Below are 27,804 nucleotides of genomic sequence, written 5' to 3' on the forward strand. Positions count from 1 at the left end.
ATATACATCGTTGACTAAAATATCATTGTGTAGTGAAAGGCTGATGGTAGGAAATTCCCAGAGAACTTCCATTTAGGAGCATTGCAAGGCCTTGTAGTACAATACAAGAGAGCCATTTGCATTGCAATTTAAATCTTTCCCTCAAAGAAGCACAAGATCTCTTCTTGTACCGAGGAGGAATTTGCCCACCACCACCCTTCGATGATGTCCTTTTATACAAATCTTGACTTCCCCTCAGCAAAAGGTTTTGAAATTTGCATAATTGAAGTCACTTCTTACTCAAGTTAGATAACTCCACTTAATATGTCCCTTTGACTTACACGCATACAGAATTAGTTGCAAACCTTATGATATTTAATGTCATTTTAAACCCAGTTAGACCTAGTGCTAATAAACGGCCGTTCTCTTATTTCGGTTCAAAATGTGTCAAAAATTCAAATGCAGTTTGGCAACAACGACTCGAATTCTTGGATGAATTTTGATAGGACATCAGCTTCTTAAGCGTCCTTGAACGGGTAACCAGCTGAGAGTTAACAATGAATAGCGGACGGCTTTTAAGGAGTGAGTTTCTCTCATCGTATGATTACGGTACCGCTAGACATTTAATCTTTATTGTCTGGACTCACTATTTACTTGCACGGATGGCCACTGGAAATCTTATGATATGAAAACTGAATTGTCATATGCAATGTAAAATACTCCCAAATTCCTAGGTGCAATTTTGTTACAATCAAAGTTCAGAGAATAATAAGATCCCTCCAAGTGCTTGGGACAATGAGAACAAATTAATTTGCTTTTATTTGCAGAAACTTGATATCAAGGTTTTTAGAATATATTTGTGGGATCAAAGGTGATGAATATATACTTAACAATGACATATATATCCAAAATACTAATGTTATTTCAAAGCTCAAATTTAAGTAACAATTCAACTCAATTCAATTCATCTCTCTCTCTCTCTCTCTCTCTCTCTCTCTCTCTCTCTCTCTCTCTCTCTCTCTCTCTCTCTCTCTCTCCTTGTATTTAAGTTTTATGAAATTATTATTCAACAAATAGATATATCCACAACATAATATCTAAAAGAGGTTTTCAGTCGATTATGTTGAATGTATTTAAATAACCTCGGTTTACATCAGATGGTGCACTTTTAGTAATCATTGGCAAGATTGACTTAGGACCTGCAAATACCCAGCCTCACCAATTTGCGTAAACTGTTTTTATCAGTATTGGAAGTAAAGACAGTGCATAATTTTTAGGAACAATGCAGCTAAAATATTACAAGATCAAAATGTTTTCTTCATCTTTTCGCAATATTTCAAATTGGCAGTTTGTGTTAGATAGGTCATTTGCAAACCAGGAATCAACCAGCAGCACTCATACTTTCAATAAAACATCTATGGTTCATGGTAAACTGATTTGGATAAAATGGTCAAACAATGCCGATTGCATTTAAAATTTGAGTTTTATTTCTTTATTTGCAACGTTTTGCAGTTGTTGCTCTTGTCTAAAACTGATTTGCAGGACCAGAATGCATCGTGTGATGAAAAACCAAGACAATATACATCGTTGACTAAAATATCATTGTGTAGTGAAAGGCTGATGGTAGGAAATTCCCAGAGAACTTCCATTTAGGAGCATTGCAAGGCCTTGTAGTACAATACAAGAGAGCCATTTGCATTGCAATTTAAATCTTTCCCTCAAAGAAGCACAAGATCTCTTCTTGTACCGAGGAGGAATTTGCCCACCACCACCCTTCGATGATGTCCTTTTATACAAATCTTGACTTCCCCTCAGCAAAAGGTTTTGAAATTTGCATAATTGAAGTCACTTCTTACTCAAGTTAGATAACTCCACTTAATATGTCCCTTTGACTTACACGCATACAGAATTAGTTGCAAACCTTATGATATTTAATGTCATTTTAAACCCAGTTAGACCTAGTGCTAATAAACGGCCGTTCTCTTATTTCGGTTCAAAATGTGTCAAAAATTCAAATGCAGTTTGGCAACAACGACTCGAATTCTTGGATGAATTTTGATAGGACATCAGCTTCTTAAGCGTCCTTGAACGGGTAACCAGCTGAGAGTTAACAATGAATAGCGGACGGCTTTAAGGAGTGAGTTTCTCTCATCGTATGATTACGGTACCGCTAGACATTTAATCTTTATTGTCTGGTCTCACTATTCACTTGCACGGATGGCCACTGGAAATCTTATGATATGAAAACTGAATTGTCATATGCAATGTAAAATACTCCCAAATTCCTAGGTGCAATTTTGTTACAATCAAAGTTCAGAGAATAATAAGATCCCTCCAAGTGCTTCGGACAATGAGAACAAATTAATTTGCTTTTATTTGCAGAAACTTGATATCAAGGTTTTTAGAATATATTTGTGGGATCAAAGGTGATGAATATATACTTAACAATGACATATATACAGGGTGTTTCACAATCTCTCTCTCTCTCTCTCTCTCTCTCTCTCTCTCTCTCTCTCTCTCTCTCTCTCTCTCTCTCTCTCTCTCTCTCCTTGTATTTAAGTTTTATGAAATATATGTCACACATCTAAATGGGCATAATCTGAATATCGAGCAAGATACCAAATCTTCCAAAACACCATAGGTCTAGGATATCGATCCAAAATTATGATATCGCAAAGTATCGGGAAAATTATAACATACTCTGAAGTAACTCATTATATAATCGATTATGCCATAATATCAGCTGTTCTCAAAATGGAGTACAACTTGCAGCAAAAATTTGTTGTAAACTTTTATTATAAGAATATCCTAAAATATAAATATTGTACAGGATGTGATAATGAAAAATATTCAGACCAGAAAATGCGAAGTTTTCATATATTAACAATAATTAAAAGTTTGAATCAGATTAATTTTAATGTAAAGATGAAAGACAGTTAAATCCTGTCAACCCCCACACGGTTCCCAAAAATTCAAATGCAAAAAAATCAAGCGTCCCTGAACGGGTAACCAGCTGAAAGAGATGAGAACAATATCAAAGTGAAGTCAATCGTTAAGAAGACCTCATGAAAGTTAGATCTGAGTTTAAAGAAATGTACTGTAACAATGCCGAATAAGTGTATCAAGTGTATTTAGAAATCTTCAATTTGATTTAAGTGTGTTGTATACAAGATTTCAGTATTTTAAGCCATTTAAGTTTTTGAAATTATTATTCAACAATTGACATTCAGAGTCGATTTAAGTTTGCCAGATTGACTGAAAGGAAGAGCGAAAGAAGTGGACACCAATTAACACATACCGATCAAAAGTTCAAAAAACGACACATTTATTTAAATGCAACTTTAAATAAAATAGATATGCACTTTGGGGGTTCTAAAAAGCCAGATATTATAATATATAAAACAAAAAAAAGTCTCAAGTATCTTGTGAAGCTTACAAAACAATGGTCAGAAATCCCAATGCATTAGTCTATTTAGTTATTTAGGACAATGTTGGGAAACACTTGGAGAATAACATTTTAGGATGAGTTGCCATAGTAATTGAAGTAGGAAATGTTGGATACTTCTGACTCAAAAAAATAACTTTGAATATATGCTGATTCAAATGATATATAAAATGTATATGTAGCTTTTGTTGTCATTTATCTATCTGTCTTTAGATATGTGACACATATTGTGAAACACCCTGTATCCAAAATACTAATGTTATTTCAAAGCTCAAATTTAAGTAACAATTCAACTCAATTCAATTCATCTCTCTCTCTCTCTCTCTCTCTCTCTCTCTCTCTCTCTCTCTCTCTCTCTCTCTCTCTCTCTCTCCTTGTATTTAAGTTTTATGAAATTATTATTCAACAAATAGATATATCCACAACATAATATCTAAAAGAGGTTTTCAGTCGATTATGTTGAATGTATTTAAATAACCTCGGTTTACATCAGATGGTGCACTTTTAGTAATCATTGGCAAGATTGACTTAGGACCTGCAAATACCCAGCCTCACCAATTTGCGTAAACTGTTTTTATCAGTATTGGAAGTAAAGACAGTGCATAATTTTTAGGAACAATGCAGCTAAAATATTACAAGATCAAAATGTTTTCTTCATCTTTTCGCAATATTTCAAATTGGCAGTTTGTGTTAGATAGGTCATTTGCAAACCAGAAATCAACCAGCAGCACTCATACTTTCAATAAAACATCTATGGTTCATGGTAAACTGATTTGGATAAAATGGTCAAACAATGCCGATTGCATTTAAAATTTGAGTTTTATTTCTTTATTTGCAACGTTTTGCAGTTGTTGCTCTTGTCTAAAACTGATTTGCAGGACCAGAATGCATCGTGTGATGAAAAACCAAGACAATATACATCGTTGACTACAATATCGTTGTGTAGTGAAAGACTGATGGTGAGAATTCCAAGAGAACTTCCATTTAGGAACATTGCAGTGCAATAAAAGAGGCCTTTTCGTACTGCAATTCAGATTTTTCCCTCAAGTAAGCACAAGATCTCTTCTTGTACAGCGGAGGAATTTGCCCACCACCACCCTTCAAAGATATCCTTTTATACAAATCTTGACTTCGCCTCAGAAAAAGGTTTTGAAATTTGCATAATTGATGTCACTTCTTACTCAAGTTAGATAACTCCACTTATTATGTCCCTATGACTTACACACATACAGAATTGGTGGTAAACCTTATTATAGTTCAATGTCATTTTAAAGGTACTTGGACACAGATTTTAAGTTATTATTTTTTCTATAATATTACGACTTATATATTTTTATTGCATTTCACACAAAAATTAATTAAAAATCTTATTTCAGTTAAAAGATATTAAAATTTCAAATTTTTTGGTGGGTTTGATTGACACATCCTTGCACTTTCATAAATTAATTTTATTCTTAATCCTTAGGAAAAGTGGCAATCTTGTTGTGTATAAATGAAAAATATTAATACTATAATGCAGAAAATTCAGAGTAGACATGTTTGAAAGCAAAACAAACTCACAATATATTGGCAGTCCGTGCAGTTGTGGTAAGCAGACTGTGACGACTGAACGCACCCGTTGAATTGTAAACATCAACAAAAACAGAACTCATGCCCTGTTTACAAAAACTGTGTACATAACACGAGTGTGTTCGATTTGCTAAACTCTGTACGCAACTCTTAGTTTGGAATGACGATACTTGTGAAGGAGTTTTGTTTTTAACATTTCTACTCTGAATAAAATTATTTTTCTGGATAAAAGTTTTAATATTTCTCATTAATACACAACAAGATTGCCACTTTTCCTAGGGATTAAGAATAAGGTTAAAATTAGTGAAAGTGCAAGGATGAGTCAATCAAACCCGCCAAAAAATTTGAAGTTTTAATAACTTTTAAATGATGTAAGATTTTAAATTATTAATAATTTTTGTGTGAAATGCTATTAAAATATATAAGTCGTGATATTATAGAGAAAATATTGACTTCAAATCTGTGTCCAAGTACCTTTAAACCCAATTAGATACTTTTTTCCGCAATATTTGGCAGTCTGTGTTTAGATAGGTCATTTGCAAACCAGGATCATCATACTGCCATATTTCATATTGAATGGAGGAAAATTCCAAGAGAAATTCCATTCAGGAAAATTGCAAGGCATTGCAGTGCAGTACAAGAGGGAAGTTTGCATTGCAATTCAGATATTTCCTTCAAGAGAAGCATCACTCATACTTTCAGAAAAAGATCTTTGGTTAATGGAAAATTAATTTTGATAAAATGGTCAAATATTGCCAACTGCATTTAAAATTTGAGGTTTATATAAATAAATATTATGAGATCAAGTTTTCCCATTGTTTGACAGTTTGTGTTAGATATTTGATGAGAAAGTACTCCAGAGAAAATAATTTCAATTTTTATTTGTTGTCTTCAAAACAAGTTTATGGTACATGCCAACGTTATCACAGAAGTAAGAGTTTGGTATTCGGGACAATATGGTATGTAAAATACCCATTAGACATCATTTAAATAAAAATCAGGATTCTTGCTCCTAATATAATAAAATAAGTTCAACTCTGTGTGACATATATATACAACAAGCTGTAATATAAACAGTAACATAATACATACACTAGTTGGGTTCAGCAGTCTGAGGAATATTGATATACAAGGCACAGTCTTCTATAAATATCACATTGAATTAAATAGGAAATCCTTTTTTTTAAATGCTACCCTTAACATTTCATAGAACAGATAAAAGGTGGATTCAGCAGTCTGTATATTAAATCACAGTTTCTGTCAGCAGCAATAAAACAAACAAAATTATGTGTAATTTATACAAATCTCTCAACAAATATGTTAACTTTTTTTTCCAAAAACAACATTAAAAAAATAATGCATTAGACAAGTAACATATAATGTAGTTATTGTAGAAAACTACCAACTCAGCACTTCAGTCATCTAACTGACACAGCATGGCGATTCCTCTCATCACCCAGAAGTCGGACGGATGTTTGGACGGTAAATCTACAGCGGTGACAAAGTTTGTGGAGTGTCCAGTGGAGGACAGAGTCCCCGCCCTCTCTGATGTCCGGTATAGTGGACATTTGTAAGTCTGTTTTGTCGGTACACTAGTACTGCTTGTAGTGGCTTCATTAGTTTCTGTTGGAGTGGACAAAGTGGAAATCTGAAAGGAAAAGATGGTTGTGTTTGGTTGATTCAGATCGTTAAGATATCATCACAATTTCTAAGGTCTATGGATAATAGATACAATTACAAACTTCGCACACTGAATTCAACTTTTAACATGATTAAAGGACAATCACTGAAAAGGAGTCATTCAAACAAATTCCAGTGCACCTTTGCACTATTGCACAGTGAACCTTAAACTTCTCAGGAAGCCATTGAATTTACTGATGTAAATGTACCTGTACTGGTTCAAAATGAATTTCTGGAAGCTTGGAGAATCTCTCCCCAGGCCTGGAGTCATTCAGACATTCATGATTGGGATCCCAGCATGCACCATCCAGGAAGAGACCAAACACCATTACCCCATTCTCAGGGGCATTGTTACCCTAAAAAGAAGAGCAAAACATTACCAATACATGATATGTTATAAAAGGCATTAAAATTAAAATTATTACAGATTAGAAAAAGAATGCACCTGTAACAAATCTATGTCCAATACAAATATTTATCCAGTTCAACAAAATATTGAAAACATCTCAGATTTCTTCACCTTAAATGCAGTAATTTTAATGGAGTGTTTGTGTTTGAGATCACTCAGAGATTCCTCAGTGTCAGTGGATTTGGTTTTCACATGGAAGTTGAACACAAGGGAATCCACAGAGATACCCAGCTTTCTGGCATGATTCTGCTGAACTCCCGTTAGGAATCCTGTTTTATAAAATAAGATTTGTTAATCATAAACTTATTGCATTTTCAGCCATAACAAGCAGCATTGCATGTAAAACAGAAAAATATGATTTGTTGTTTGATAGATATAAATACCTTGTGGGAAGAAGAAACCAGATAACCAGAAGGCCCTGGGCTGGTTCCTGGTGAGATCCTCTGGTTCTAAATCTGGTGGAGGGGCTGTCGTCTGTTGTTTGGTGGTCAGAAGGTTAGCTTTGATGATTTTCTCTACATTTTCACAAATAAGACCAGCCCAAGTGGCAAAGAATTCCACCCTCATCAACAGATCATGTGTCCAGGATCCTAGCTGCTTACAAGACTCGTAGGATGCACTCTGAAAAGAGTCTCAGAATTATAAATTTAACTCAAGAAATTTCAATTACATACATGTTAATGAAAATGTAAACCAAAATTAATTCATATAAGTCTTAATTAATCTAAATTGAACAATTTTCATGATAATGGAGTAGTTTCTATTAATATCTTTTAGAATCCTTTAGGAGTGTATGTTTTGCTGTAGAAGCTTCAGCCCAATTGACTAGCTAACCTTCCAGTTCTGAGGGACTTTCTGACTAAGTAGAGCTGTGTAGGCCTCCTCCAGAGATTCTGACATGATGACTTCCCCCTTCACGGCCAGGATGAGGGCCTTCAGGGACTCGTGGATGATGGACAACAGATTGTTAAAACGGTCCACTTCCTGTCGGAGGACGGTCATCAAGGCAGAGTTACCCACCACTGTATCAATGGCCTCCTGTACAACTGAAATAAAAAAGCAAAATATCTCATTAAAAAGGCCACCTACTGTATCCTGAATCTCAGGACATAACAAGCAATCCTCACTTCTAACTTGGCTAGAAGTAAGCCTATAGAAATAACTATTAATATCAAGATTCCCCCCATATGCAAGAAAATTTGTACCAATTAACTGTCATTATTACAACATATTATTAAATTTATGTGCTTCATAACCTTCTCCAAACCCTTTAGCTACCAGTAAGTTCCCCCAATAAATGTGAACCAATATCTTACGTAACAGACATCTGAGCACAATCACATTACATGCACATTTCTGGCAGATCAAGTTAATTAAAGTCCTACTTTTTTCCTTCTCTTTGTCTTTCAGTTCTGGTGCCTCCTTAAAGAGGATGTCTTTGAGTGTGGGTCGGGGGATGTTCTGGATCTGTGCCCCATGGGACTCCCTGACGTCTGTAAACTCCTCTATACTGACCGGTAACAGCCTCAGGATATCATTGGCCACCTCCAGTACCACATCATCATTACTCTTCTCAGTTCTGTAAAAGTGGAAGTGTGTCTAATAAGTATGGAAATTTTAGGATCATTTCAGCAATTATTATTTTTGGAAAGATATAGTCTCATAACCACAATGGTGGGCAAACAGCGTGTTTATATGAAGACTGGAACTAATTCAGAATGATCATGCAACCTTCGAAAAAAGGATTGATTTCTAGTTCACGAGTTAAGTTATTTAAAATTGGCTGTACTATTACATACCCTAAGATATCCAGTGACAATCTTGGTTGTACATTTATAATGGTTTCAATCAAATCCTGGGCCTGCATTTCACGACACGCCTTCTCTGCATTGTTAGTCATTCCAAACAGCTCGGGCGAGTCGTAGTTTGGGAGGCTCTCCAAATAAGTTATGACCTCAGAGAATGGGATGTCTGATTTTATGGGACGATAAAGCTAAAAATAAAAGTATAATGAAGTTTCATTAAAATTTTTATGTTCATTTACAACAGTAGCAAGATATCCTTACTGAATCAATTAACACACAGCAACAAAGTGCCCCAAAAAAGGGGATGCAAATTAAGAAAATGAAGATTTGGAGTGAAGAAAAACAAAAACAAAATAAGATAGCATAACTAATATGTAAAATATGTGAACAATTAATGTTATATAACAACCATTAAAAACTCTCATTGGTATATCATACACCACAGCTTTTCATGACAGCTATAGTTCAAAACCATAATTATGATAAACATGCAGTTTATACTCCGGTAATCCCAAAGCCTAATTTGGCAAGAGGATAAGTAAAAAAAAAAAAAAACACAATCTTATTCAATCACTATTAACATATTAAGATATACTTTTATTACAGACTTTTGGCTGTCTTACAATGCATAACTATTTAACAATGAAATTGAAAATGGTCTCTATGTCAATTTTGATTTCATTATTTAATCATTTTATGTTTGACTAGCTGCAACATTCAATAGATACATGTAGGTAAAAGCTATGTTAATTCTACTTTAATCGTAAATACTGAATGCTTTATTATGTAAAGCATATCAAAGATTTTATACTATAATAATAATTTTTAAATATACCTTTCTAAAATTTGTGGCATATATGCAGAGAAAGAATATGAGACAGATTTGTGCAAAGAGTAGCATTTCATTACTTAACGAGGCTGGGGTGTGGCAGGCATTTTCAGACTATTTTGATCTCCTTTAAAAGAAGAACTCCATATAAAGATATACAAAAATGATCAAATTTTAAAACTAAAATGTATGAATTTTTTCTTTGCCACATGATAGTTGACAGCTTAAGATACCATATCTAAAAAAATAAGTTAAATCTGGTGGTTAATTTATGATTAATTTGTTGACCTCCAGCCTCCTTAATACGATTTTAAAACCTTGACCTGCATGAGGATGTTCTAAAAACCTTGACCTGCATGAGGTTCATATAACCTTCGCCTTCTGAATCGAAAATTCTTATCATGTAATAAAAAATATGATTTTGTCATAAATATATTTTACATCTTTTATTCATTAGAATTACTTGGTATCAAAATTTGTTAATTATACAAAGAGAACTGAAAGAGATAATACTAATATACAGAACAAAAATAGAATTGGCTTCAGAGCAAATCTACATATATATCTACACTTAAAGAGTCATGCAGTATTTGCAAATTTCAGACAAATGCATTCAATGCATGCAAAGTACATATATGTATAAGAAATAAACATCTGCAAGGATAAAAATTTCATTGGGAAATGAGCTTGGTTGGTCACATGATCAAATCTTGTGAAACCTTATGATTTCTCAAAGATTTGATTATCTACCATCAAGTTCATATCATGGAGAACTTTTTAGCCAAATTATTTCATGTTATTTTTACATTTGAGATGATAAATCCAGTACATGCAGGAAATTATGATCCTTATAATTGCAGCTTTGACAAATTAATGAATAGGTTTGTATATCAGTTTCAAACCTCAAATGTAAAATATCAGTACTACTCCTATATGATGCAAATATTTTGTCATATATTCTCTAAATCATAATTTTATAGATTTGTATCAATGTAACCCTAATTTTATTCAGGCTACATCTTTACTTCTCATGCAAACTATCGTACACCATTCATATGCAGTGTACACTGGTGACTCCAGCTTACCTTATGAACAACCTATATGGTAGATTAAAATTATTTATACAAGACAGTTCACAGATTAATTGCATGTATTTTCAGGTCAGAAATATACATGTCACTTTCACTTTAAGTAGTACATGTTAACATGTGTCTATTTTCTCCCCCATTAATTGTACAAGGCTATACTGTGTACAGGTAAATTTTTGCTCCCGTTTTATTTTCTCAATCCCTTTCGCCCTTGTCACAAGTGAGCGAATTTCAGAAGGGTCGAATTCAAAGAATTCAGTATAATTTCTTAAACAGAACTGTGACTGGGTGAATTTAAAATGGGGCAAAATCGTTAGCAAGTGTAAAAAGGCAAAAATAACATGGGGTGAAAATAACCCTGTATACAGTAACTATTATTGGGGTAGGTGGTATATATATAACTTCCAAAATCATCAAAGACAACCCTGTTTTCAATGAAAGAATTTCATTTTCATTTTAAAATATGAATAATAAAATCTGTATTGTTGCTACAGTTCTTGCTCAAGCTTAAATTTTAGTCATGTATTAGGATATGCATACATGTAAAACAAGATCTAACCTGCATACATCAGACTTGACAAAAATTTAAATTATAAAAAAAAATATATTCAAAAAAATTAACAACATGCATGCATACAGTCTAAAAATGATGATAATTATCTATTCATCTCTGTGATCTTACACATACATAAAGCAAACACAACTAGTCATAAAAGTTTAGGTACCACATGAACACATCTGACAGCCATGCTTGTAACAGAATAAGATCCTTACCCCGTCTGGTGAGTAGGAATAGTCTGGGGTCAGGGCCTCGGGACAGAAGAACCTCTTGAGGAGGGCCCCCAGGCACCTCATGTCCCACTCGTCTGTCACACGACCTCCATAAATAACCTCCCCAATCAGGAAGGTCAAGGCCTCCCACGGAATCTCATCATGCTCCTCAAGTAAGTTCTGCAGCTGTCGCACAGACACCTATGTAGGGGGAAAATGTTATTCTTTAAGGATGGCATACTACATGTTACATTTCACGTTAAAATTCTGGAGTATTTTAAACAAGAATCATGTGAACAGCAGTAAAAATAAGACTGATGAAATTCCTGAATCTTTACTAAAAAAAATTCAAAATCTGACTTTCGTCATTAGGTTGTGAATAATTTCATTAATTAACTGCCACATAAAAATGAGAACTAGGAGTTTCAGATAATCTTCAATAAGATACCAAAACATCCTTACAGAGAGATCAGAATCATTAAAGCCGTAGAGAATGTTCCATCCCAGGCGGCCATATTTCTTGCGTTCGTGGATGACACTGTTAAATAGACAGAGACCAAACAGGAGTTTCTGCCAGTCAGGCCCTGCCTCCTTGTACTCAAACTTCTTCTCCGTGATGGTTCCCGTCCCCCCACTCCCAAACGACCGCAGCATGTTAGACTTCAGGCCTTGTGGAGGCTCTACTGTCATCTGTCAAAGGAAAACATACTCTTGCATTTCCTTGCTTGTGAATTGAAACACTGAAGACGTAATTTTCTAAACAACTGGCCATCACATCATGCATTCAAGTAATGCACACTGATCTGATGATTTATGAAAGAATGATATGTAATGATAATCAGTATGGCCTGGTAACCCATTAAAATCCAGAAAGTAACAAAGCTGACTCCTACCTTCATTCCAGTCTGTAGTATGGATATTGGGAAACTTGGATCGGGTTTGGAGCTGAGCCAAAGTCGGAACTGTGGATCAAGGTCATCTCCAGCGTGACTTAGCCTGTGTAATACAAAATAACAGTGTAGCAAAATAAAAGCTGCACCAGCATGACTTAGCCATGTAAATAGTGTAGCAGGATATGAAATAAAAATAAATCAGCAAAATTTAGCCTGTTGGCATAGCAAAACAAGAGATGTCCTATAACAATATCTGACTTACTTTTCCACAATGGCCTGGAGCCTAGGCATAAAGGAGGCTGCTAGGTGACAATTCTGTAGGAACACCCAGCGGCCTTTGAGGATCTGTGCCTTGGAGATCAGCTCCTCTGCCTTGGGGCCTTGGTCTCGTCCCAGGGAGATCATATCCAGGTGTAAGGCACTGCCTCGAAGATCTTCTGCAAACCTCACCAGTTGTGCTAGGGGGTCGGTTCCTGAGATCAATAATGAATAATGTTTAGAAATCAAAATGAATCAGACCTGGTAATATTGGATATCTCTCTAATGTATGGTAAGATATCTTTCAAAAGAATTCTAAGATAGGACATGCACTGCCTGGAATAAACTTAAGGCTGCAAACAAAACTAAAATGGCTGAAAACTACATGTAAAAGTTATGACTTAGCTGTATACCTGGTGAGAGGATGAAGATGAGAGGCGTTTTAGCTGAAGAATCATCATAAATCTCCTTCAGATCAAATGACCCAGAGGATATAAAGTTAGGTCCCAAGTGCTGCTCCACAAATTGACCTATGGAGGTCATCAAGGCATCAGGTCGCAGGATCTTGATCAGGATCAGTCGATGGAAGGCTGACAATTTCTCCCAGGCAAATATTGTTCCATATTTGTGTTTAGGATCATCACCAGCTAAAACAATTTTTAAATCTCCTCATTGTTTCAATAATGATAAAGCAATTATAAGGGTCATTGAAAAAAGATCTTTTTAGAATATCATGAGTATCTGTTAGAGATACCACTTAGATTTAAATGAAAAAAAAATGAATATCTGAATAATTGTAATATTTTCTATGATAAATTGTTTCCAGAATAGTCTGCATTAACAACCTCACTAAAATTTACAAGAATCAAACAAAATCCTAGTCAAAACTTACTCAGTTCCTTGTAACTTGTCTGCATGCCTTTGTAGGGATCCTCCATTTGTTTGAGCAGTTCCCAGTGGAGATGGTCCGTAATCAGACTTCTACAGAGTCCGGCAAAACTGGACATACTGCTCTCCAACTGCTGACACTGGCGCCACATGGCATCAGTCACCCAGATAGGGGGCGCTTTCTTGGGAGGGGCATTTGGATCCCCTGACCTAGCCTGATACTCAAGTCGCTCCATGGGTGTCAAACCTGAAGAAAATAGGGGTCTAAACTTAGCATAGGCAAATCTCATGACTGCAAATATGTATAAACAATTTTTCATTCAATAAAAATTAACTTTTAATTTAACATGGTTCTGTTTTACCAAAAGAGATGAGTCATTTATAATGATCTGACAAACTAATAAGTGAATATTACAATTCATCAGTTTGCATTATTTGACCTACCGTCATATTCCTGGATATCTTTCTCATCCATCATGTTAGCCAGGATATTACCCTGTAGAAAAACACTCCAGTCAAACTCGCAGATCTTCCCAATGGTGGTGACATCCTCATATTTATCATTGGCTCTCATTATACTGGAGCACAGCATGAAGGAGAAGGTCAACTGGTGGTGAGCAAATAGTGCCACAGACACCACACGGTATATACTGTATGTCAACCTAGACAACACACACAGGCAACAAAAAAATTAGACCTTATAACATCCAAAGAATCATAACAGGAATTTTCTTTTTTTTTCTTGGTCCATGCCATGAAAAGACATCTTTACTTTCAGTGTCTTCTAAATATAGGAAGCAACTTACAACTAACTAATCAAATTACTTCTATGTCTACAAATTTGTCAACTAAAGGACTTCTAACTAACCTTGTTATCATCTCCAACATATGTTTTTTCAGTTCCACAGGATTTTCTGCTGGAGTCTCCTTCAGAACTTCAGCAATACTGGGCCTGGGTGTGGAGGAGACACTGCCCTGCCTACTGCTGGGCCTCAGAGTGCCCACTAAGTGGGCCAGACTAGACTTCCTTCGCCCACCTTTCTGTCCGTCCTGAAGCAGGGCCAGGTCCGTCTGACCGTGGGTCAGTTGTGGGTTACTGATACAGGAGATAAACATGTCCTTGAACCAGTCCAGGGAGAACTGGTACATGACAGCTATCTGGGCCAAATCAGCCAAAACAAAGTATAAAGTAGCACCTCGAGTGGCAACCTGAAATGCAAAATTTCCAATGAAGAGAATTATAACAAACCAGGACCAGAAACATGTACTTCTAAACAAGTGAGAAGCAATAGATCCTAAAGTTTGACCAATGCAAATGAAGTATCTAGGAATTGTTCATGAAATTTTTTTTTTTTAGTTTTCAGATCTAAATTTCTTGTTTTTAGGGATCTTACTTTTGATGAAGAATACCTAAAACATACATATATCCAGTCATTCACATGTCAGTACATACCGGCAGATATCGTTTTCTGGCCAGGTTGAGTTTTTTGTTAGTACATACCGGCAGATATCGTTTTCTGGCCAGGTTGAGTTTTTTGTTAGTACATACCAGCAGATATCGTTATCTGGCCAGGTTGAGTTTTTTGTTAGTACATACCGGCAGATATCGTTTTCTGGCCAGGTTGAGTTTTTTCTCGGTCTCCTCAGATTGAGCCACTCTCTTTGTGATCTCTGTTGACTTTCCTTTACTCTGCTGTAATGTGTCCACCAAGTCCTGGTCATCCAAAATGTGGCCTATATAAGAGGGAAAAAACAACCTGCATCATGGAATCCTTTTCATTCATTTGAAAATTGAAAAAGATTCGTTTTATTTTTTTTATCACTGCATATCTCAGCTATAAAAGATACACCATAAAGTTTAAATCATTTTTGAAAATGAACAGAGAATTTCCTACCTTCTGTGTTTTGGAGGAGGCTGAGTGACCTGTCTTCTAAATCTCTCAAGGCCTTCACATCGTCTGCTATACTTCCTAATAAGTCACTGCGCTGACTCTCTAGAATAGGTTTTTCCTATAATGCAAAGAACATAATTAAACCTGTAATGCATACAGTATAAACATATAAATCAATGCTTATATCAAAGAAAATCTAAATAAAATACCTGTCTGACAACAGCAGACAAGAGTTGCTCCTGGAGTCCATCGAATGTGACAGTGAAGTTGATGATGTTGACCTGGATATAAACTGCTGGTAAATAGTGGGGGTTGGCCACTGAAGTTGTCATATACAACCTGAAATGTTCCATTGTGAAAAAATTAAAATTAAAACCACAAAATCCCATGAAGATATCCATGCAGACTTTGATGAAAAAAAAACTCTACCTGAATTTAGAGTTGTACTCTATTTCTGTGTCTCCCAGTTTGATGACCGTTTGCCCTCCCCTTTGGAAGGTCTCATGTAAAAGGACTGGTCTCAGGGCAGGATCCAGCTGCTCAGAAACATCCTTAAATATGAAACATTAAATCAGCAAAAAGATCATGCAAAGAACCCTTCCCAACACAATATTAAAATTCACAATGTCAGTGTTATATTTCAGTTGTTATACCTTCAGTAACATGGGCTGTCCTACTCTAATGGCCGTCTCCAGTGTTTTCATGTAGTTAGGATCAGAGGCATCCACAACCTCCAGGCCACTTCCCTTTCTCTCTTTGATATAACTAGGAAAAAAGTTTAATAAACTTTCTTTATTTCATGAAATTTTTCCATTGACATTAGTTTTAGCTTGTCTTTTTCTCAACATTTTTCTTCATTTTTCCCATTACACTTAAGAGTTTTAACTTACTTGACAGCTTGTCCCTGTGGATCTATAAACAATGGCCATCTTTTTGTTTTCCTCACTATCAGAGCATTCTCTGTGGAATGGTTGTCCTGTGGTAAGCCTTTATTTTGCCATTTTAAAACCTGCGAAGAGCGATATATGGTAAGTGTCTCAATTGGCCCCTTAAAATGAATATCTTTATTTAACTTTATATAAAGCTTTAATTTGTACAGCTATATATGCGACCTTTATTGATTATTTTTATTTTGATCAAAATGCCGTTATTTTAGAAATATGACATCATAAAAATCCCGTTTTCCTGCCATTTAAGCATATTTTGTATAAAACTGCTTATTTTCAAGCAGTCTTTCTTCCAGAAAATATAGAGCGCAGCCTAGAACAAGCTTCATATTTTTACCAAAGATGTATCTATCCAACACTGATTAGTGACAGAAAAATTATGTATGTTCTAAACTGCGCTTTATGTTTCCCATAAGAAAAAACATCAAGAAAAAGGCATATTTTTGGCTTTTTTTGTTAAATAGCAAATTTAGCATTATTTCTCATGCCATTTACAGCTACAGAGTGCATATAAATGTGAAAAATATATTAGAAATATTTCTAAAATAATCTCATCTTCAAAATAATATCAGTTAAACATACCTGAATGTCATTCTAAAATGTTGATTTTTAGGGGGCCAAAATTGGCTCTTATTATATATACTCCTTAAACCAAAGATCAGAAGGTAATACCTTTAAAAAGATCCAGATTCCCTATCTAATCTATTCTTCATGACCTAACAAATTGTTGGTCCCAATTTTGCCTTTGAACTTACTTGATAAGCATCCACAGTGCTTTTGACTAGATCGAAGGTTTTGGAGATAGGAATGTTGTAGTGTTTACACAGGTCCACCCAGGACGAGATGAGTTCCTTCCTGTACTTGGCTGTGAATGGTCCAATGTATGCCACAGCCGCGGCAGCTACTAATGTGTCCCCCACCAGTCCTGACAACTTCTCATCCAGTACATTCACAGACTCTGCCCATCTTACCTATAAAAGTTATTGAAAAGAAGGGTCTGTGAAATACTCTGCTACCTGCAGATATAAATCATAAGAAAAATGTACACTTATGACTAAAAGGTCCTTTAGCACTCACCAAGATAAAAGTTTTTCATAAAGGTTTAAAAAATACTTGCTGAAACCAAAATATCAAATTGTGTACAGACATCCAAACAAACAGATGGACAGAACCCTTCCCTACTCTTCAGTCTAAAGTTTAAGACGAAACCAGCTTCAAACCATTTAATGTTTATTGGATTACTGCATATACGTGCATTTTGATGTCTTATCATGATAATGTTTAAAAGAATCCCTTTTTTGTGTACTTAGAAGATTTAATCTCACCTTCTCTCCCCCCAAGGCATCGATGAGTATGGAGGCTCGTTTGAGTCTGAGCCCAGTAGTGATTTTATGTTGTTTGAGAGATTCCCTCTGATTTACACTGTCTCTGTATTGTTGTTGTAGGGTATTCAGGTGGTCTTGAATCTATAGTAACAAAGGCATCAGTGTATGAAAATGATACTTTGTTGAATAAGGTGAGAAAAAAGTTGTACATTATCTTTTATTGACAATAATATCAAATGCAACCTATTTTTCATTTAGAATGTCTCTTTATTAGTTAGGTATACCTTCTTGAGACTTTTCTGTTTTTGAGCCAAGCTATGCTCTGCCAGCTGGAGTGCCTCCTTTGCTTCCTCTACTCTCCTTTGTTTTGGTTTTACCATCTGTGATAAATGAAATATGGAAGTGAGTGAATTTTATCCATATATGATCGTTTGATGAAACAAGTCTTCTCTCTCTTGAATGAACATATTAAGCTTTTATCTCACCTTGTAGACTTCATTGTAATGCTCCAGAGCCAGCACCCAGGCACAGATAGACTTACAGGCATAGGAGACAGTCCCCACTTTATCTGGATTGAAATCTGGATTCTTAGAGTATTTCTTCAGCTTGTGGAAAACCTAGGGAATTCAAGAAAGATCAAATTTATTTTTCATTCAACTTAAAACTTCTCAAAAAATCAATACAAATTCCACAACATTTCATTGTAAGGTTTCTATTTCATGATTGACCCTTTACCTTGTCTGGCAGACTATCCTTGTCAATCTGTTTGAGCCTCTTTAAGAAGTTGGGATCTCCCAGTAGTGTTTTAGCCACCATCCAGTCAGGCTTCTTCTGCAGCAGGATACAGACAGCAGCCATGACAGTCATCACTAGGAATGGCGGCTTAGTGTACACTCGAATCTCAGAAATGGCTGCCTTGTCCAGGGTATCCAAGGCCTCAGTCGCCATGATCAGAGTGGGAATGACTGACGACAGATCTCTCTGACATTCCTGTAAAAATCAAAAAGTTAAGAATGCAATTTTTTTTATGTAGACCATTACAAGCAATAAATGGAGGAATGCACCCAGATACTTGCTAATTTAACAAAAAAACATGAGAATTTATTTTCCTGTGTGAGATGAATACATGTATCATTAGACACATCTTTGAACTCTTACATCAGCATAGTCCTGTACGATCTGTGTCTCCCGCTGCATCACTCCCTCTTCCTGTTCCACAATCTCCTGTACTTCCTGTACAGCCTCCTGGTCTTTCTTTAACTGCTCTAACAGGATCTCTGTGTCCTAGTGTAAAGAAAATTTATTTTCTTAACATCTTCTAATCCAGCACTTTTAGTAAATTCAATGAAAAAAGTTCATTTCTTGCAATAAGTGATAGGCAGCTTTGAATCTTAAAATGAATTTATATCCTAGAATGAAGAAGTCGGGGATTGTAAATATATATACTGTATACCGGGTTATTTTCAAGCCCTTTCACACTGTGTGCTATGCAGTTTTATATAAGAAATTATCATTTTATCTCCTCATTAAAACTAAAAAAGTAGGGAATTTTTAGGATATAGTATGATGTTTATACCCTTTGTTTCTCTTCAATCTTTGGACCCAGTGTCTCTAACTCTACAGACATCTCTCCAACAAGTGAGTTGGCCTCAGACAACTTAAACAGTCCAACATTTAGACGGTTTCTGAAAAGATAAAATATTTATTTTATTTCTCATCTTATATTGTGAGCATCACAATGTCACAATGTCTCAAAAACATGTCTTCATGAACAAAATTATTAAACACGTAAGTCCAAAGTAGCAATTCAATTGCTGTTTAAATTTATTATTCAAGCATTTACTTGTTATTGACAAACTCCATTTTATTTTCTTTCAGCATTTTGGAGTAGAGTCTGATGAGCTCCATGTAACTGCTGGGGGTGGAGTAGTAATGGCGCCTCATCTCCTCCCAGTACCTCACCGACATTTTCCCGATCGACTTGTGAATGTCCACACACACCTGACCTACCTTCGTCTTCAATGCCTAAAACAAAGAGACAATGCCAAGAATTTATCAGCAACTATTCAAATGTTTCATCCACTACATGTTGATTCATACGAAATCAGATATAAAATAAATATTAAGACATTATTGCTTTTCTTTCTTTCCCTTCCTTGACCTCTTACCTCTATATCCAAGTCTTCACTGGTTATAAACTCTGCGTTAGAGAAGAAGACCTGGGCCACATTCAACATGGCCTCCTCCTCCCACTCATCATACCAGTCAATGGTGCAGCAGTTAATGAGGGCAGGGTTCATGCGGCATCGCTGTCTGAACTTGCCGCCGGCGGGACTCATGGTCAGCACCACGTGGAGGTTCTGTCTGACGCGGTGAATAAAGAACTGGTACACGGACTCCTTAGTGTCGGGAATGTCCGCCTCCGAGGCAGCCTGTTTGAGGTCCATTCTGATCCCATCTCTCTCCTCCGAGTCAAACAAGTCAGGAACCTCACCAGAGTTCAGGATACAGTTGATGTCTTCAAGGAATGATTCCTTAAAAAAAAAAAAAAAAAATTTTTTTGGCTAATTTTTTTTTTATTTACATTGATTTAATGAAACCATGCATCAATTTAAAAACCTTTATATTTAAAAGAGACAAAGTATATCAAGTCATATTTTTCTAGTGTTTATGTAAGTCTGTTTTATTTCAAGGGTGATTTTAACTTGTTTCTTTATATTTTAAGTTGCTACCTTGACAATATCAGAATCTGTCAGTAAGAAGACGATCTTTGTGCCCTTGACCCCGCTGTACTTGAACACTTTAGAGAGGTCTTCTCTGAACTCTGTGGTCCCATAGCCTCTGTGGAGGGACAGTTTAAACAATTCACACCCAGCAATGTGACTGGCCAGCTGGACAATGGTGGATTTCCCTGTTCCATCCATACCAACCTGTTACAAATTAAAAGAATTTTAGACTTAAAAAACTGTTAACAATATATTTCTACACCAAAACTTATAAAGTAAGAGAAATAAGTGTTCCAGATGAAAAAACAAAATAAAATATATTACAACAGTAGAACAAATTGACAATTATAATATATCTATCAGTAGAATCGTAATATTGTATGTAACACATACCAGTAACATGTGACCCCCGGGCTGTCTGAACACTCTGGCTGCGCGAGTGATGTGCTCCACTGCATCTTTGAAGAACACCATTTGTGTAGCCTGCATATGGGAAAGAAAACCAAATGAAATAAGAATATGAAATGAATTAAAAGCTTTTAAAGACATTTGTTTGCACAATGAAAACTGTTGCACACCTCAATAACTGGAAACTTAATCACACTCATTAGTAATGATAAATTTGTGCTTTAAAAGAAACAAGTAAAAAAAAAACATGGTGATTTTGTATGAATACAAAAATTGTCCAAATAAATAAGCAATTCTAGGAATTTACAGAAACATATAAAATAAAGTATGTTAAAAACAAAACATCACTTTTTTTTTTTATTTCACACACAGAGTTATGCATGGTCCTACACTGAGGTGTATGCTTCTTACCGTTAGCATTTTACCTTGTTTATCTATTTCTACAAAACCAAACACTGTGAAAGGAGTTCACCTATTGCTTCCTTGACATACAAATCTTAATTCATGTTTTAAATTTTCAAGCAAATTGAAAAACATGTAATCTTAACAAATTTTAACTGAATAGAAATCTCATTTCAGCTTGCAGCTCAGTTGAGCCAAAAACAGCAACGTTTTGATGCAATTCTAAACAATAAATATTAAATTTGATAAAATTTACATAAAATTAAAATCTAAATAGACAACTATGAGAAAATACTTTTAACAAAGAAAATATAAATTTAGTAAGAAAAAATAAAACTACTAATTTTTTTTTTCTTGGCATAAAATTCTCTAACGTTACCTTGATTATCACACCAAAAACATTTAGCTAGAAAATATACAAGTCACATTAAATCCATTACATCGGTAACATGCATATTATTTCTTAATTATTAAGTTTGATGCTGAAAAATATTTAGTGACAAAAACAATTTAAATTCCATACACCAAACACAATTCTATATTGACAATACCTGGGGTGAATTACTGGGTACATATAAACTATCTGACCAACACCACTGCCCTTTGATTGTCCATACCACTACCGAGGTAGATACACAATATCCATGTGATATATCTAATATCTAATGTGCAGTGTTGTGCACATTTGTAATCTGATGGAAAGGTATAACTGCATGTATTTGTCATTTATGAAGAAATTCATGCAATGTGCAATTTAAACTACAATTTGCTTATGAATCCATGCTTCTGATACTAAATTAAGTATCTAAATTGAAAATCCCTTTTTTTCTTTTTAATTACAAAAAAATATCTTCTCTAAATATGAATGTTACTGGTTTCTTTATCCCTCAAAATTCTGAAAGTTCATTTTCAGTTCTAAAAGTCTCTGCATTTGGAGATTCTGAATGGAAATCTTATTTTTTTTTTTTATATAAACACATTTCATTAATCATTACATGTAAATAACCCATTAACTTCCAAACCTAAAACACTTTCTGTTAGATATCTTATCAGCTGTTAATTGTTTGAAATCAATTCCTCTACAAATACATGCACCCAAGGCTATTTCAGAAAATTTCTACATTCATCAAATGAAGAATGCAGAATTTAAGGGTGAGGAATGTACCAGGGAACTTCTGTGTATAACCCACATAGGTAACACCATCTGGAGTCACCAGCCAACAGTATTTTTGAAACAAGATAGATACATATTTTCCTGAAGTTAAACAAGAGAGAATAGATGCTTAAATAGGTGACCAAACACCACTTATGATTTCCTTACACTTTTCCTATGCATGAAAAATGTGGCACTCTATTAATGTAAAAAAGATATTTATGCACTGGGTAATATATCAATTGAGCTTCAGTATCTTAAACATCAATATCTCAAACATCATGGATATGTTTAATTGATTTGGATGTCATAATCACTTTTTCTTTATGTATTTTAGCCTCAAAATCTTGAATTCTTGGATATCTTAAAGTTTGGTTGTAAGAAACTTAACACAAGAGAAAGGGGTTTATGTAGGAGTCTGAAATAGCCCATATTTTCCTTGTTTGGTTTTGTTTTAGACATAAGCTGTTGTTTTTTTAATATAAGCTGTTATTTCTTGCCATGTTTCTGCCATTCCAGACTTACATTTATACTTATATACATCAACCTGGAGCTTTCCTCCTTGGAACATCAGAGAAATAAAATTAGATTTTGATTTGTCTCCATTAAAATAATTGAATTTTTTAGTATGGAAATGTATAAAATGATATCAATTACACTTTGAAATAGAAATATTTTGCGGATATTAAAATGTTTTGTGTACATACATAGGCTTGGAACAAAAACAAATCCGATACATTTCACAAATTCAAAATTCATGCAAAGTAAATTGCCTGTGTGTACATATAAAATTCCTCAAAAATCAATCCCTATATCCAATGAAAGCATTGCTTAAAACTTGTATGTGGTATTGTGGTTACCATAAGCCAGTAACTTGATAAAACAATATAAATGTATATATGGGATTATCACAAGGGTTATTTGCTCCACTACCTCAATATCTACTGATTCCTCATGATGCTAAAAACAGAAAGTGGTTCATGCATATACAACAAAATAATTGAGACACCAAAATGGACATGATTGATATTATACCTATCATCAAACATTTCCTTCTACACTCTGACTGTAAGAGTAAAAATTAGAAACAAAAGAAACAAGAATTTTATATGAATTACTGCAAAAGGAGAAGATACTTAAGCTTTTCACAATAAAAATCTTGACACATAACGAAAATGTTTCATCATATGTTTTTCATGATTTTTTACTAGAGCCTATGTGGCAAATTTCCTACAGGGTAAATTAAAACAACATTGGAATTTTTGTTTAAAATCTAGCAAGCATGCATTAAAAAAAGGGGGGGTCCTACACAAAGGGAAGAGAAACATGATTTCCTATATCTAGTGTGTACTCCTTTACCTTGGTGTTGCCGTAGTTCATCCTGAGGTAATATTCCTCCAGGATCTGAGAGAGCTTGTTACGGTCAGACATGGGGTGGTACACCCGAGCAGACTTAGACTCCTGCAGCTCAAAGAAATCTCCAAACAAAACTTGCTCATTCATCAGTTTCTCTTTTGTCCATTTGACCTGGAAAGAGGAAAAAAAAACAATCATATCTGGGGGTAAAAACATTAACGCAATGTACATCAGAAAGTCTTATATGTTGTTTGTATTCCTGCCTCCTGACTCCCTTCCCCCTTCATAATTGAACCTTTAACAACAGGCCAGCATGACTTGACTAGAAGAGCTTTAGAAAATTACCCAAAACAAAGACTGATAATTTTATTAACCTAATAAAAATCAACATTACATTCAGATGAAACTTAACTAACCTTGAAGTGGTCATGTAGAGTGTCAGACAGGAACTGGAAGAAAGTGTCTCTGTCCTCCAGGCAGATGAGACGATCATGGAAAACTCGAGTGGCCTCGTGAGCAAACAGCTGAGCCACGTTATCTTTGCTCACGATGACAGACTCATGGGCTTGGAGAAGTCCTTGTATAACCTGTAAATTTTTTAAAGTTACAGTTATGGAAGTACTAAACAGGCAATTTTTTGTCTTGGAAATGAATTGGTATTACTGTACTTCTTTATCTGATATCCAATGCATTTGGTTACAGTTATGTCTTCGCAATTTTTTTTCCTTTTTATGAAAGAGGAGGTACCCAATGAGGTAAGGTAACAATCTAGATACCTTGGACAAGTCCCTGAGGTTGAATGTATAGTGAGATTTAGCAGGAGTTGGCAGCATGCTACCACACATCCTGTAGTATACCGCGATGGCAGCCGACACCAGGGGGAGCTGCAGTTCTGTCACTTCTGTAGCAAATTCCCCCTCCTGGAAGAAGCGACCTAACTGCACTTGATAGATGTGCTGGAGGGACCTGGTAGATGGCTGGGGTAGAGCAAAAATGCTGTAATAAGAGGAAATTTTCATTTATTTATGCTGTCATTTAAGCAAGTTGGTTGACTTTTCAAACAGAGAGGTGGTTGAGGGGGAAGGGAGCTTAGCTCACATGAAGAGTTATGACTGACCTGAAGTGTTTGAGGAGCCTTGGACTGATGGGGTTCCTGCCTCCACCTGGTGGTCCACAGGCTGCCACCACATGGACATCATAAATGTCCTGAAAATTCACATATTCTCAGTGTAAAGTAAGACATAAATGTAGATTTTGTGTAAGTTAACTAAACATGACTTACAAAGTAAGAAACACTCAAAAACTCATTTTGGCAACTTTGGATCTAAATTTCATTGTTCTACAATAGATTTACACACATAATTATACATGTATTTATTTTCATACCTTCCATACAAGATGAGCTTTCCCGGCATGATAAAATCCACCAAGTTCCAAGAACTGCCTCAGTAACTCCAGTGGTGGCTGAGCTCCATATACCTCAGGGGCGGGCATGCTCAAATCATCCACAAACACCAGCACCTTTTTCCCTCGGGGAGCCCCCAGAGTGTCCTTGCCCTTTTTGATAAGTTTGTGCATTATGTGAGCCTTAAGTCTAGCTGCTGTCGTCTGAGCTGAGAACTGAATCATGGAACTAATCACTCCAGTAGAACTTTTAGGTTTGGCCGTTCCCAGCAGGACGTCGATGCTTTTGGACTCGTCGTTGTTGTCCATTTCTGTGAGTTTTGAGATACTCTCCAGTAGTGTGTTGGTCTTGTCGGAGTAGCTGAGAATCTGACCCAGCACCGTGCCACTCTTAGTGGATGTTCCGCCATCTTGTCCCAGTCTGCCTAACATGTGGTTAATAATGGCCGACTTGCCAACACCAGATTCTCCTGAATAATTGAAAGGAATAGTTTTACGGAAAACAGTTTACACAAAATGTGAAGCCAAATCTGTAAATTTAAAGTTATGGACTTTGCTTTGGACAATTTTATCATGGTTTATCTAAAAAAGTGGAAAAAAAATCTGTTGTATTGATGCCTTTCACTAAAAGCAGTCATAAGACTTTGACAAAGTTATAAATCTACTGTACTTAATGTTATGGCTTTGATTCTACAATCTTAAAAGTTATTAAATAAAACCAAATTTCATCAGCATTATCACCTGTAAGCAGCACTGGATGTTTGTGCAGAATGGCTTTGATTCTACAATCTTAAAAGTTATTAAATAAAACCAAATTTCATCAGCATTATCACCTGCAGAAGTCCAGACAGGAATGAGAATCGGATGAGGTCCACAGTGGGGGTAATCTCAGCCTCTTCTCTCTTCTTCTTGTGTCCCCCAGAAACCCCCATTGTCTCCCCTATAGTTATGACGGCTCCCTTCTCTATCAGGGACTTGGTCTTTGGCACCAGAACATCCCAGGATACAAAGTTACCAGACTCCATATCAATAAAGTAGGCATAGATGACCTTATTTCCTGTTGGCAACCTTACTCCTATAATAAAAAAAATAAATATTTTAATTTTATGCACAATGAATAAGCACATTTATATTTAAAATAAAATATGCCTTAAAAAACTCTGGAGAGGACATTTTCTTGTTTAACAAAAAAATATGTTTGTCCTTGGCCTATGGTATAACATTGACCTGAATTGATGGCCTTCACTTAATCACATTTGAAATTTGTCTCTTTGAAAATCTATGGTCAACTGACCAGCACAATAAACATAGGCATCAAATGCATTGACACCTAATTTTAATTCTTCCATCTTTTAGGGGTACAAAAATACCAAGCCACTTTAAATATCTTTATGAATTCCTTACCGAGTGGTGGTTCCACTTCAAATAACTCATGCATGAAGTTGTCAAACTCGTTACAGATATTGGCATCCCTCTCCCCCTTGTCCTGGCCCCGCCTGATCATGTCGTCGTCATCAGCATCCTCCTGGCGCTTGAACATACCTCCAATACTCCAGGTGAAAGAAAACGCAAACAGTTTACCCAGCATGTTAAGGAGCTGATTGGGGTTCTTCTGTAGGTAGTACACCTTGTCACTCTGGAGGCTACAGAAGACAAAGCAAAAGAGTCAAAATCAGGGAACAGTCATACTGATTCTTTAAGAATTTTGTCATCTGATATACATTGATACTTTTCAATATTTTTAAGATAATTTGTTTGCTATAATTTCTTAGCAAGAAATCAAAGATACATAAAGTTTCATTGTACAGTGAACTAGTAATTTTATACTGCAATCTGTACATAAAATAATCTTTGATAAAGGAAAGAAAGACATTATGTGACATAAAGTTTTGGACTTCCAAATTACAGTTTTAAAGGAAGGTTTGAAAATGATGAAGGTTAAAAATTGAATTTGACAAAAGGAAACATCGGATTCATTTCCCATAAGATTTTAAATCCATAGGGTGCATTGATATATATGGAGATAAAAAAGAAGGAAATGTAAAAAAAAAAATAACTTAAAATATACTGTCATTTCATTGGGATGTAAGTGCAATCTAAGAGACTGAATATTATGGAGCTTAAATTAAATCTTTACAAATGAGTAAATTCCTTGTCAAAACCTAAGAAATTGGCACAGCTTTACAGCTATTTGGCAAACTGGCATTTATCATGACAAATACTCACACATCATAGCCTTAAAAGGCCTATAAATTGGATACAAGCACATGAAATGTTGATGCTTAATCTTACATTGGCATCGTTCACTTACTCTTATGAAAACTTTTAGTACCATATGATCAGATAAAATATATTTACTGTGGTACACAAATACTTTTCAGTTTTGCATCCAGATGGTTTTTGTGCTTCTTAAATCATTTTTTGTTTAACTTCTTATGCTGCTATTGCTTCCAGCACTTTGATTTCTCAATTTCAATTGACAAGCACACAAATTACCTGTTCATATCAAATCTGCAGAACACATGAAATTTAATGTCAATCTAATGCAGCTCAACTGCATACAAATATGACTGTCTT

General features: G+C 35.2%; 1 protein-coding gene across 1 annotated transcript in view; it reads right to left on the reverse strand.

The window, feature by feature from the left end:
* Positions 1-5,855: 5,855 nt before the first annotated feature.
* LOC134256509 (dynein axonemal heavy chain 6-like) overlaps positions 5,856-27,804 on the reverse strand; it is a 48,718-nt gene continuing 26,769 nt past the window's right edge. Inside the window, exons 45-86 of the mRNA XM_062739146.1 lie at positions 26,632-26,870; positions 26,063-26,302; positions 25,969-25,998; positions 25,210-25,697; positions 24,941-25,029; positions 24,600-24,819; positions 24,240-24,410; positions 23,827-23,994; positions 23,401-23,427; positions 22,993-23,028; positions 20,898-20,987; positions 20,511-20,708; positions 19,947-20,312; positions 19,622-19,803; positions 19,355-19,463; positions 18,937-19,062; positions 18,514-18,768; positions 18,264-18,395; positions 18,063-18,158; positions 17,779-17,919; positions 17,209-17,424; positions 16,397-16,515; positions 16,160-16,271; positions 15,936-16,057; positions 15,716-15,845; positions 15,510-15,624; positions 15,212-15,348; positions 14,483-14,823; positions 14,059-14,276; positions 13,619-13,861; positions 13,140-13,373; positions 12,731-12,941; positions 12,469-12,571; positions 12,038-12,265; positions 11,579-11,776; positions 8,882-9,075; positions 8,468-8,661; positions 7,917-8,128; positions 7,466-7,703; positions 7,194-7,351; positions 6,883-7,029; positions 5,856-6,641 (exon numbers count right to left, since the gene is read on the reverse strand). Of these exons, the coding sequence (XP_062595130.1) occupies positions 6,408-6,641; positions 6,883-7,029; positions 7,194-7,351; positions 7,466-7,703; positions 7,917-8,128; positions 8,468-8,661; positions 8,882-9,075; positions 11,579-11,776; positions 12,038-12,265; positions 12,469-12,571; positions 12,731-12,941; positions 13,140-13,373; positions 13,619-13,861; positions 14,059-14,276; positions 14,483-14,823; positions 15,212-15,348; positions 15,510-15,624; positions 15,716-15,845; positions 15,936-16,057; positions 16,160-16,271; positions 16,397-16,515; positions 17,209-17,424; positions 17,779-17,919; positions 18,063-18,158; positions 18,264-18,395; positions 18,514-18,768; positions 18,937-19,062; positions 19,355-19,463; positions 19,622-19,803; positions 19,947-20,312; positions 20,511-20,708; positions 20,898-20,987; positions 22,993-23,028; positions 23,401-23,427; positions 23,827-23,994; positions 24,240-24,410; positions 24,600-24,819; positions 24,941-25,029; positions 25,210-25,697; positions 25,969-25,998; positions 26,063-26,302; positions 26,632-26,870 (7,507 nt within the window). The 3' untranslated portion in view covers positions 5,856-6,407. The remainder of the gene's footprint in view (positions 6,642-6,882; positions 7,030-7,193; positions 7,352-7,465; positions 7,704-7,916; positions 8,129-8,467; positions 8,662-8,881; positions 9,076-11,578; positions 11,777-12,037; positions 12,266-12,468; positions 12,572-12,730; positions 12,942-13,139; positions 13,374-13,618; positions 13,862-14,058; positions 14,277-14,482; positions 14,824-15,211; positions 15,349-15,509; positions 15,625-15,715; positions 15,846-15,935; positions 16,058-16,159; positions 16,272-16,396; positions 16,516-17,208; positions 17,425-17,778; positions 17,920-18,062; positions 18,159-18,263; positions 18,396-18,513; positions 18,769-18,936; positions 19,063-19,354; positions 19,464-19,621; positions 19,804-19,946; positions 20,313-20,510; positions 20,709-20,897; positions 20,988-22,992; positions 23,029-23,400; positions 23,428-23,826; positions 23,995-24,239; positions 24,411-24,599; positions 24,820-24,940; positions 25,030-25,209; positions 25,698-25,968; positions 25,999-26,062; positions 26,303-26,631; positions 26,871-27,804) is intronic.

Source organism: Saccostrea cucullata, unplaced genomic scaffold (genome assembly GCF_032062105.1).
Source record: "Saccostrea cucullata isolate Sc308-1 unplaced genomic scaffold, CSIRO_AGI_Scuc_v1 ctg90, whole genome shotgun sequence".
Classification (NCBI taxonomy): domain Eukaryota; kingdom Metazoa; phylum Mollusca; class Bivalvia; order Ostreida; family Ostreidae; genus Saccostrea; species Saccostrea cuccullata.